General features: G+C 35.4%; 1 protein-coding gene across 1 annotated transcript in view; it reads right to left on the bottom strand.

The window, feature by feature from the left end:
- Positions 1–742: 742 nt before the first annotated feature.
- CCDC34 (coiled-coil domain containing 34) overlaps positions 743–12,350 on the bottom strand; it is a 54,083-nt gene continuing 42,475 nt past the window's right edge. The window contains exons 4-6 of the mRNA XM_030864844.2: positions 9,093–9,251; positions 8,392–8,533; positions 743–6,970 (exon numbers count right to left, since the gene is read on the bottom strand). Coding sequence (XP_030720704.2) covers positions 6,756–6,970; positions 8,392–8,533; positions 9,093–9,251 — 516 coding nt within the window. The 3' untranslated portion in view covers positions 743–6,755. The remainder of the gene's footprint in view (positions 6,971–8,391; positions 8,534–9,092; positions 9,252–12,350) is intronic.

Raw genomic sequence — 12,350 nt, 5'->3', positions numbered from 1 at the left:
AATGTGATATACAGAGCCACCTTCTCAGATGCTACTCAGGAAAACTGCAGCTGGTTTATATTCACCAGGAAGATGAGAAGAATGTTCTCTGAGAAATTAAATAGCCTAAGGGGAAGGCTTCCAGGTATTTGGAGGTTCCCTCAACAACAAAATCCACTATCAACAAGCCCTGCTTATGCCAACATAGCTTCCATTCAGCTTTTTAATCCCCATTCTTAAGTATGAACAGACAGAAATTCACATTGTGAACATAAATGTCAGACGGGGATTAACAAACATTTGAGAACTGAAAAAGAGAAAATGAAGGGGGAGAAAAGGCACCCGGAAGAAACAGAGCCAGTTAAGTACAAAGAAAAAAATGGCAATTGATGTACTTAGAGATGAGAAAAGATATTACAATAAAAAAAGTACAGGATGTTATGAAAAAGGGAATAAACAGAAAAAACAAAGAGTGCTTGGGATTTAAAATAAGATAGCCATAAAAAATTATTCAAAAATTAGAAGATAACATCAAAGAAACCTCACAAAAAGTAGTCCCTCTTACCAGGGAAAAGAAAAAAGAAAGGTAAGATTAGAGGGGAAAAAACACTTTAAAAAAATAATTAGAGAATTGATTCAGGAAGACAATAATTGCCTAAACAAATCGCAGAAAAAGACAACAGAGAATTCTGTGGGGAGGAAATTATCAAAGAAGTAATACAAGTAAATATCCCCCTGGAAGCAGGACTGTGAGGTAGCGAGAAGTGAGGCAAAGCTTTTATTACTTTTTTATTTTTACACTGTGCATTTACTACCATGACAAACAATTTATAAGAAAACAAACAAAAAAACCCCTCAGTTTCTTACCCCCAAATCTGTCCTTTTCTGTATTCCCTTTCTCTGCTAATGTTATCATCACCAGTCAGCTCTAAAACAAGTTCTACTCTGGACAGATTTTTCACACATCTCTTCTCTATCTCTACTGTCCTCACCTGATCCTGTCACCTCTCCCTGGAATAGTTCCACAATATCATTACTGCTAGCTCTGTTTTTGGCCTCTACCTCCCTGCACTGCCCCCATCCTGCTATTGAAATGCTTTCTTTCGGCTACACGGCATGTGGGATCTTAGTTCCCTGACCAGGGATTGAACCCACACCCCTTACATTGGAAGTGTGGAGACTTAACCACTGGACCACCAGGGAAGTCCCCCCCCCTTTTTTTTTTGAAATACTTTTAAAAGTTTTTCTTGCCTGCAATGGACTGCTGACAATGCTCTTCTTTTGCAGTCCCCTACCTCTGGGATACATAAACCTTGAGGCTTAGAGTTGGTAGGTAGGTACTGTCCCTACCTACCTTATTCACCAAGGCCACTCCTAAACCTCCCTACCTTCTTCAAAACTCCAAGTTCTTCTGAAGAATATTTCATCTGACCATACTAGCCAATATTGCTCTTTTTGACTGTTACCTGGCTAATAAGTTACATTGGTTCACTGAAATTCTAGCACCCGGCTCACCAACTTTCTTTCTACCACTACTTCTATCATAATCCTTGACAATTTCAACATCCATATTTTTTTAAAAAAATCCTTCCAATACTCTGGCCTCTTACTTTTTAAATTTCCTCAACTTCATTGATATACTCCATTTGGGTCACCATTGCTGTGGTCATACTCTGGATCTTGCTGTCACCACCTTCTAACTACAAGCTCCTTCCTCTCCAGTTTCCCTCAAGCATCCCTGACCCAACATTCTCCAATAGCACTGGAAATGCTCATCAACTGAAAATTCTTCCTCACCACCCATCACTCAGCCCTTGTTAAATACCATGTTTTCAGTGCTATGATCACCCCCTTGAAATCATTTTGCTCCTTTCTCTCTCCATCCTACTTGCCCTGCTTGTCCAACCCTAATTAAGCCTTACTCTGCTCCTAAACCCAAGTAGCTAAACTTTCCTCCAGAAATGGAGAAAAACATGACAGAATCCTGCTAATTGGTCCCTTTTTGGACCAAAATTATCAAACGGCAAATAACATTGCCCATTGGTCAGTCCCACTGATTTCCCTGGTAAATTTGTCCTCCGCTCTCCAAAATGCTCACTTCTCTGTAACCTTTTCCCCTTCCTACTTGCAACAACACATGCCATCCCTTGGCTGACAGCCTTGCCTCCCTTTCAGGCCTCATTGAAAAACCAGAAGCTATCAGACAAGAACTGCCCGTATCCTCCTCCTACCATCAATGCTATTAACTCAAGCTACACCTGAGCCTATGTACTATGCATTCTCTCCTGAAAAAATGGAAGAAATTTCCTTGCTCCCACATAAGCCATCATTTTTTTTTTTGCTATTTAAGAACTGCACTGCTAAAAACGTCCTTGATCTCTCCTAAATCTTCAAGTACCCTCCTTCACCTAGATCATCAACATCAGCAGGGACACCTGTTTATTATCACCTATTGTAAGCAAAACAAACAGAAAATGTCCTTGACCTATGCCCTCTTCCAGCTCCCACCTCACTTATCTTCTCGTCACTCTAAAACTTCTCCCAAGAGTTGTCTTCAGATATGGTCTCCACTTTGTTACCTCCCATTCTCTCAACTTACTTTGCACTTTCATACTAGTTTTTCATATCATATATATATATATTACACAGGAGGGACATAGAACATGGTTGTTAAGCTTGGACTTTGAACTTAGTTCTTATCCCTATTCTGTGACTCACTTTTTTGTATAAAAGCAGCATAGCTTCTCAGTGCCTCAGTTTCAACTATAAGATGGGGATAATAAAAGTATCTCATAGGGTTGTTGTGAGGCTAAATGAGTTAGCACATATAAAAGCACACAGAATACTGCCAGGCATATAGAAAGTATTCAATACGTGTTTGCTATCTTACCATATGCAACAAGGAAGGCTCTTTCCTGCTTTTCCTCGTCTGTCAGGTAGCACTGGACAGACTGCACAATTCCCTGCTTCTAACACTTCTACTCATGGCTTCTGTGACATCATACTCTACTGGGTCTCCTTCTACTTCATGGCTGCTCCTTCTCAGCATCCTTGCTAGCTGCTCAATTTCTAAATATCTGAATACTCAGCCTTCTTTTTACTATCTAAACTCTTCCTAGGTAACCTGATCCAGTCCCGTGCTTTTAAATACCACCTACATACTGATGTTGCTTAAATTTGTATCTCCAATCCTGGCTCTCCCCTGAGCATCAGGCAAGTATCTAACTGCCATTTCTACCAGGATATTAAGTTGTACCACAAATCTAACAGACCTAGAACAGAATTCTGAAGGACTCCCCTCTTTCCATTCTCAGCCTATACATCTGCTCCTATCACTTTCTAATTCTGTGATAGTTATCATCATTCACCCAGTGGATCAGGCCTAAAAACTAGAAGTCATATCTGATTTTTCCTCCTTCCCTCAACCAGACACCCAAATGTTAGCAGTCCTGTTTGCCTCACCTCCAAAATACATCCCAAATCCACCTCTATTTCTTATCATGTTGCTGTTGCCACGTTAATACAGACTATCACAATTTCTTTCCTGGACACTGCAAATCCTCCCAATGAGTCTCCCTGCTTTGATTCTTGGTCCCCAGCAAGCCAATTTCCTCACACAGCCAGAGTAATCTCAAAGTATAAAACAGATCACATCAATTCCCTGCTTAAAAACTTTCAAGGGCTTCCCAATACAATTATGATAAAATCTGAACTACTGAACTCAGGATTATATATGATCTGGTGCTGCCTGACTCTCCAACCTTCACTCCTACTATTTTCCCCATTGCTTTCTCCACTCCAGCCACACCAACCTTTCTTCAAACACATCAGATTCATTTCTGCATTGGGGCCTGTGCACTGGCTGTTTCCTCTGACTGGATATCTCTTTCTGCAGATTTTAGCAAGGCAAGGCTAGCTCAGCAGCATGTTACCACTTCAGAGATGCCCATCCACCTAAAAGAGTGGACCCACTCCTCCACCCAGTCACTATTTATCCCAATAGTGCCCTGTTTTATTTTCTTTATAGCACCTAGAGCCACATAAATTGTTTATATGTTTAGTATCTGTTTCCTATCACTGTCATGTAAGATCCCATGTGGGCAGCAGGGACCCTCTCTTATTCACAGATGAATCTCCAGCATCTAGAATACTCATTCGCACATAGTAGATATTCAGTAAACATTGATTCAACTTGAAGAAAATGAAGACAACAGTATTCACTTTTTGCCCTTAGCACAGGGGTAAATGAAGATCCACTCCAAGTACTGACAAGTTAATTTTGATATATCACCAGTCAAGATTGGTATGTTAAACAAAGTCAGTTATTATGTAAATCAATTATCACTAAAGAAAGAATATTGGTACATCTTATCAGAATTATCATCATACAAAAAAGAAACAAACTTGCATTTTTTGGTACTTCCATGTATTATTTTACATCCCCACAATAAGTTTCTAAATTAGATAAGGTATTGAACATTGAAAAAAATGAGGCACCTTCCAGATAAGCAGATGTAAAACTAGGTCTATAATACCTGTGTTCTTTCTTTCAGATCATGAATTTGTTGACATTATAGGTTACCTAGATATTTTAGAGCAGTTCCAATCAAGTAGCAGTAGAGTCAAAAAGATATTTTAAAAACCTCAATAGAAATTTCAAACAGTTAATATAGTTTACAATGCCTAGAATACCAAGTATCTTGACTTTAAGAAAAATTGATTCAGGTTAAAAACACTAATCTCCTAGTAACAGGTGTATTGATTGGTTTGAAGAAGTCTTTGATGAACAAAAATGGAATTTTAGTAATAAATGTTTGGTGGTCAAAATCTTTTAAAAAATGCACCATTGGGGTAGTAAAACAGGGTATCACAGGCCCACAGGATCAAGTCCAAATTCTGTAGTATACAGAACCTTTTTACTGCGACCCCTGCTTCTCTCCCAGCTACTTCTCACCACATGTTCATGATGGTTAAGGTCAGCCTCATAACCATCTAGAAAATTCCTGCTTATCTTTCACCAACTCAAATGTCACCTCCTCTTTGTAACCTTTCTTAATTCCTTCTCAGGCTGAGCTATCTCTTATCTATGTTCTCAGATGAACTCTGAGCATGATTTTAAGTATAATGTATTACAGCATTTATTCTATGTTTTCCTGGCTAGGCTGTAAATGTTTACTGAATTAAAGAAATATATCATTCAAATTCCTAAATCAATATGCAAAACATTTCTCACAGAGCAAATGTTCAACTAACATTGGTCAAACTAATTAATTACTGATTGAATGAAAAGTTTTATTAGGATTATGGTTACAGCTAAAAGTTGCCTAAATGACTTAACCTGTGTAAAACTGAAGATTTTTTAGATATAACAACTATATCTAAAACGCCCAGGAACACAAGCCTATATATGCTGTTTTTTACACACAAGTTTATTGCTACCCTGGCAAATTCTACATTCTCTCCACATAGGAGAATTTGCTCGTGTAGAATGATCACCTGTTAAGTTTCACTGCATCTAACAGGTTCCAAGAAGGATGGTCAGGCCACAAAATCTCACCAATATTTTGACCCAACAAACTCTGACTCCTCCCAAACTGTTCTCTGCTTAGAAGTGAAAAAATAAAATAAAACCAAATGAAGAAGCCTGAATTGAGTGCTCAGTTCTTATGGGGCTCACACACCCCCATGAGCAGGAAAAAAAAAAAAAAGAATTTTTCTAGATTTCTGACAATATGAATATTCTTCAAAGATCCCATTGCTGTTTCCTGCAGTTGATCAACACCATTGCAGGTTAATCACTAGAAACTTGACAACTGACTAACCTAGCAGAAACATGAAATACAGTCTAAATAGGAATCACTTTTAAATGAATGTACTGAACTTTATATTGCCCCAACAGATTTTCATTTCTTGATAGCCCACTAAGAAAAGATACAGACTTCTAAAACTTAATAAAAAGCGTTGAGTGCTACTTTAGTAATCCGTTGATATACTATCCTTAACGTGTATTTATTAAGATTTTTGATTTCACTTCAGTAAAATATCACTCAACATTTAACATTAAAAAATAATGCATTGATATTTCTAATTTTAAAATTAACAACGTAACTAATTATAACTATTTGTACAAAGTATAGCAAAGTATAGCAAAATATTAGTGTCTCAAGATTACTACATACCAATCTAAGATTGAGTCCAAAACAGTGTTTTTAAATTTTCCTTTCAAAACCCAAACTTCATTTCTCTGTTACCAAACATGACTTCAGTTAGCGATTTACAAATATTTACACAGGGAAAAATATACCAAAAGCCATCAACAAAGACTGTTTTTGATTACTCTGGGATTCTAACCCATTTAGATTCTTCTAAGAATTATCTTGAGCATGCAGTTTAGAAATGCTTGTTTGAACAACTTAATCTTACATTGTTCATAAACATAAACACACAACATATAGTATGAAAGAACACATGAAAAATTGTTGCTTTTACTGGTATTAGAGGGTAGTTTTAATACAAGCTAAATACAAACACAATTGTTAGATTCAGTCACGTATCCTGCAAAACAATATGCCAAGATCAACCTTGAAGCATTTATAAAAATGAAAATGTATAAAATATCTTCCTCAATTAACTCTAAGGACTCTGTATACAAATGCAAGAATTTGAACTTATCAATAATATATCAAATGTTGAGCAACTAATTGAGCAGTAAAAAAACAATTTCTGATTTTAAAATTAAATAGCTCCAGGTAAAAGCATGTAATTTCCCACATCTACTATCTTTGTATTCTGCACAGAGTTCCAAGGCAAAGACTGCTTCTGGATTTATGCATTACCAGAGAGGATGACCTGTTTGGCTGGCTTATCACAGGCCTTTTAGTCTTCTTTCCTGATAGATCCTTTGCTCCTTTGGGAGGAGGCACAGGAGCTGGTTTCCATGGAATTGGGTTATAAAAGCCTGGCTCTGGATAAGAATTTCCACTGTAAAAACCTAAAATTATGAAAAAATCAGAACAAAACAAGAAGAAAACTTTTTGAGATCAAAGAAACTACATATTTTAAAATTCACAGAAAAATGTTAAAAGGGCAAAAATATTATTGATAAACCAATTTGACTCATTTAAAACTTGAACTCTCAAATATTTTCAAACACAGTAAGTACTGAAGTAAAAATTAAAATATAAATCTAAGCATTCAAAGAACATTAATGTTCACATCTATATATATAGAAACTCATAAAAGTTCTCCTAAGAAATTAATTTTAGAACCCTTAAAAAGAACAAAATCTTCATTTTAACTCAGTCTGGGAAACTGCTGATTGTGTACATGTTTCCCCTAGTTGGACACTAAAGTTTGCAGAAAAAATGTATGTTGCATATGTAGCTAAAGTGAATCAAGATTCTTGTTTAGAACCACTTAAATTCTAAATCACTGTCAATCAGATTTCATAATATCACTGTAATTTTGATAATTAAGAGCAGTAGAGCATTTGCAAAGATATTTATTAGAATAAAACTTATTTAAATGCAAAAAATAAAATAATCCATTATTTCACCAATTAACTTCTAGTCAATATGTATATTCCACCTAAGTTTTAACTTTACTATCCAATCATTTGGTTAAAACCACTGCTTATTACTCTTATTTCAAATAAGAGAACAAAAAAACAGAGCAGACCCTGCTCGGTAGCTGTAATGGATGACCTCTGTGACATGCAGGAGAGGCCTAAATCCTGACAGCAGGAATGTGTCATTCAGACATTGGCAACCCACTTTGACTGCATAGATATGTCAACACACACTTCACCACGATGGTCAAAACAAAGTCTGGAATATGTCCTATTGTGTGAACAAAACAGAATGGGAGTATTTTTAATAATAAATCACTTAAACAAGTGAAGGCAGCTGTCAGCAAGGCATGAGCTTCCAACATGAAGTACAAAGAAAAACATGCATTGCCATTTATAATCAGACCAAGCCTAAAGGCCAACCAGGTCTGTGTCTGGTTCATGTGCTGTCTAGTATTCCACCCTGCAAAAAGAATGTGCCAAAGACACTGGAAGCTCTGCCTCAGAGAGGGTTAGAAAAGGGGAAGAAAATGACCCCTTCAATATATCCTGATTAAGGCTTTAAAATCCAAGGAATGTAAGAAAATTTTACTTGTTTCTTAACCTTAGAAATCATTACTTTGCAGTTTTACCACTATTGCCTTTAAAATGTATCTGGTTTTAGAGAATGACAACAAATTTGTAGTATCTCCACAGGAATACAGTATGTTATAATCTTCCAGAAAATAGTAATTTGAAAGAAAAAAGATTTTTACACATTTCTATTTCTGTCAAAAGGAAACATAATATATAATATTCACTCCTGCAAGCCATATTTATGTAACCCACATAACATAAAAACCAACCTGTGAGTTTTCCATTGGCATAGCCATAGCTCTTTGCAGCTGGACGAGGTTTATTTTTTGCATTTTCCAACCATTCCTTAAACTTTTTTTCTGCTATTTCCTTTTTTTCCTGTAATTCAGCCTGCCGTTGTTTTTCTTTTTCCTTAAAATGACAAGACCAAAGAATCTCCAGGGATATTCTGTAACTAAAAATTCTATTCAAATTCTACTGACTCTTTTCCCCAGTAGCTCCCCATCCCAATGGCTTTCTGATCAGAAATACTGAATCATAATTCTATAGAGAGCAAAATTTAACATGATCAGGGATGTGATATGAAGGTGGCTGCCTCTAAACAATGACATTAAACCTAAGAAGAAAAAAGCAATTTGCTGTTTTAAAATAGAATAGTAATTTATAATAATGTAATAAAACTTTCCATAAAAGTGCATTGAATAATATTTAAAAGCATAAACAACAATAAAAAGTTTGAACCTGACTGCAGAAATATCAATAGGCTTATTAATACTTCTCAACCTAAGAAAACCACAAATGCATATTCATTTCTGAAGCTTAATTATAGTATAACAAGTAGCGGTAGCTACATGTATTTATATTATGATAAGATAGTGCCAATTTTCTATTAGAAACTCTTTATACAATATAGCTGGCACATGTAAACACGAAAGTCATGTATTCTAACTGATCACTTTAGTGAAAATACCTTTTCTTTCTTCTTCTTCTCACATTCTTCAGCATTTTTTTTCTTTAACCATTCTTCATATTTTTCTTTTGCTTTTTCTTGTAAATGTTCTTTCTCCAGCTCCTTTGCTGCTTTTTCCTCCTTTTCTTTATTAATTTTTTGTTCCCTTTCTTTTCTTTTCTTAAATAAAAATGAAGGAATTTTAATTGGAGTATCTGTAATCATCCTCATACAAGGGAGAAGTGTTATATGCAGCAATTCTCTAAACTTCAGTTATTTCTTAAAATAGGTGGTAAAATAGTGGTTGACACAGTGTGGCTTATGAAAATATATAACATACCTGCACTTACCTGATCAATTTTAGTCTACCAGCTTGAGTATACGTTTCATGATGGCCATAACAAAGGTCTTGCTTGACAAAGTACACTCAGAGACTGGAACAGTGTTAAGTAAATAGTAGGTGTTCTATAAAGATTTGCTGAGTAAATTAGTGGACAGAAATTATGACCTATTAGACTGTCCTGAATCTTAGTGTTTTTTGATGGATGTTTACCCCCACTCTAAAACAGGAGCCACATGTGTACACATTCCCCAGACAATTTGCCAATACAAATACTTGGATAAATTTTCACCATCAAAGAGTTACAGAGCACAAATTTTGGGCCATTAAGTACTGCTATAAGGGCACATACAGACAAATCTCTGGCTATGTAATTCTTATACGCCTTACACAGACCAAGGATTGGCAAACTATGGCCTGCAGGCCAAATATGGTCCATCAACCACCTGTATTTGTAAACAAAGTTTTACTGAAATGTGGCCACACATTTATTTACATATTTCTTGTCTATGCTGCTTTTGCACCACAACAGCAAAGTTAAATAGTTGCAACAGAGATTGCATGGTCCACAAAGCCTAAAATTTTATCTAGCCCCTTGAAGAAAAAACTTGACACAGACTATAAGTCAATGTTTCTTCCTTTTCTCACTCAAAAGATAATCTACCAACACAGCTAAATTCTAAATAACCAATGACATGGCTAGCTCTCTTTATCAAAGGTTTAGAAAATAATCTGCAAACATGAAGTATATGCAATACAAATGCCGTATACATCACCCTTCATTGAGCAAAGAAATATGAGCCAAGAAATTCTTCCCTTAAAAGCATCTTGTAGAATACTTTAATACAAGCAATTCAAGTAAGACCCAAGTAACGAACATCAGTTACATACAACATGTGTCCAGTGCTGTACAGGAAAGGCGGGCCTTAAAAATCAAAGCACGGGAATTCCCTGGTGGTCCGATGGTTAGGACTTCGTGCTTTAACTGCTGAGGGCACAGGTTCAATCCCTCCTCAGGGAACTAAGATCCCACAAGCCTCGAGGAGAGGCCAAAGAATAAAAAAATTAAAGCCCCTGTCATTCCCCAGGTTACTATATTTCCTTATTGTTGGTCTGCCAATAGCTGCAAAAGGAAATCCTTTCTTGCTGAGAACTCAATATCCATTGAAATAATGCTGGAATTTAACTATTGGGTTAAATTCCACAAAGAAGTTAAGTAATCTGCCCAAGGTCGCACAGATGGTAAATGACAGATCACTACATATCTCTTATATACATATGAGAGAACGCTGAAAACAATTTTTTGCCAATAAATTCAATTTAAATAAGATGTCAAAATTCCTTAAAAATACATCACTTTCCAAAACCGATTCAAGAAGAAACAGAGTAACTGAATGAACCTCTACTTGTAAAACAATTCAGAATTTAAAACTTTCCCACAAAGAAAACTCTAGCCTCCAGTTGCTTCACTGGTAGAGTCTATCACACGTCTAAGGAAGCAACAGTACCAATTACTACACAAATTGTTTTAAAAAACAGAAAAAGGGAACACTTCCAAGCTCATTTTAGGAGCCCACTATTTCTCTAAAGTCCAAACCAAATATGAAAATTACAAGATAATATTAGGAATAAGTCAAGATAACTGCTCTCATCAGAAACATGAAATACTTAGGGATACATTTTAAAAAGACGTATAATACCCCTGTACACTGAAAACAAAAAAAAGAAGAAGAAAAAAACAGATAAATATGGCTTAAATAAATAGAAAAAAAATCATGTTTATAGATTTATAATTTGATATTATTAAGATAGCAATTTTCTCCTGAATGATCTATATATTTAATGCAATCCCAATAGTATCAGGCACTATTCAAGCAAGCATGATTAGGGAAATTGATAAGCTAATTCTAAACGGAAAGGGTGCAGAGCAGCTAAAACAATTCTGAAATAGAAGAAAAACGATGGAAGACTTACACTATTTGATTAGAAGAATTTTAAATTCAAGAATTACTATATAAAGCTATAGTAAGCAGATAGTGTAGTACTGGCATAGGAAATGGGTCAATTGAACAGAATACAGTCCAGAAATAGACCCAGACGTATTTGGTCAATAGATTTGAAATAAAAATGTCAGGGTAACTGAGTAGGGAAAATATTATCTTTCAACACAGTGTTGGAACAACTGTATATCCATATTCCAAAAAAATGAACCTTGACCCTTGTCACATGCCAACATTAAAATTAACTCAAAATGCAAATAGGTAAAAGCTGAAGTTATAAAACTTCTAGAAGAAAACAATGGAGAATATTTTATAACCGTGGCATAGGCAAACGTTTCTTTAATAGAACACAAAACCCACAGACTATAAAAGAAAAAACAGAAATATGGAACTTAACCAAAATTTAAAATTTCTGCTCTTTAAACATATAAAAAAATTAAAAGGAGGAAATATTTATAATACATGTTACAGGACTTAAAGGAATATAAGAATTCTTACAACTTACTATTAAGACACACAAAATGGGAAAAACTTAAACACTAAACTAAACAAACAAAAAACAAGAAGCCCTAATCCTCAATGTAACTTTTTTTTCTTTTTTTTAAATTGGAGTATAGGTGGTTTACAATGTTGTGTTTAGTTTCAGGTGTACAGCAAAGTGATTCAGTTATACACAGACACATTCATTACTTTTCAGATTCTTTTCTCATATAGGTTATCACAGAATATTGAATAGAGTTCCCTGTGCTATACAGTAGGTCCTTGTTGTATACAGTAGTGTGCGTATGTTAATCACGAGGCTCCTGATTTATCACCCCCCCCATGTTTCACCTTTGGTAACCATAACTTTGTTTTCAATATGTGTAAGTCTCTTTCTGCTTTGTAAGTAAGTTCATTTGTATCATTTTTTAAAAATTTGATACCACATATGAATGACAT

The sequence above is a fragment of the Globicephala melas genome, chromosome 8 (assembly GCF_963455315.2).
Source record: "Globicephala melas chromosome 8, mGloMel1.2, whole genome shotgun sequence".
In the NCBI taxonomy this organism is placed as follows: Eukaryota; Metazoa; Chordata; class Mammalia; order Artiodactyla; family Delphinidae; genus Globicephala; species Globicephala melas.
Note: the sequence above shows the minus strand (reverse complement) of the source record. Positions and strands in the feature narration are given on the sequence as shown.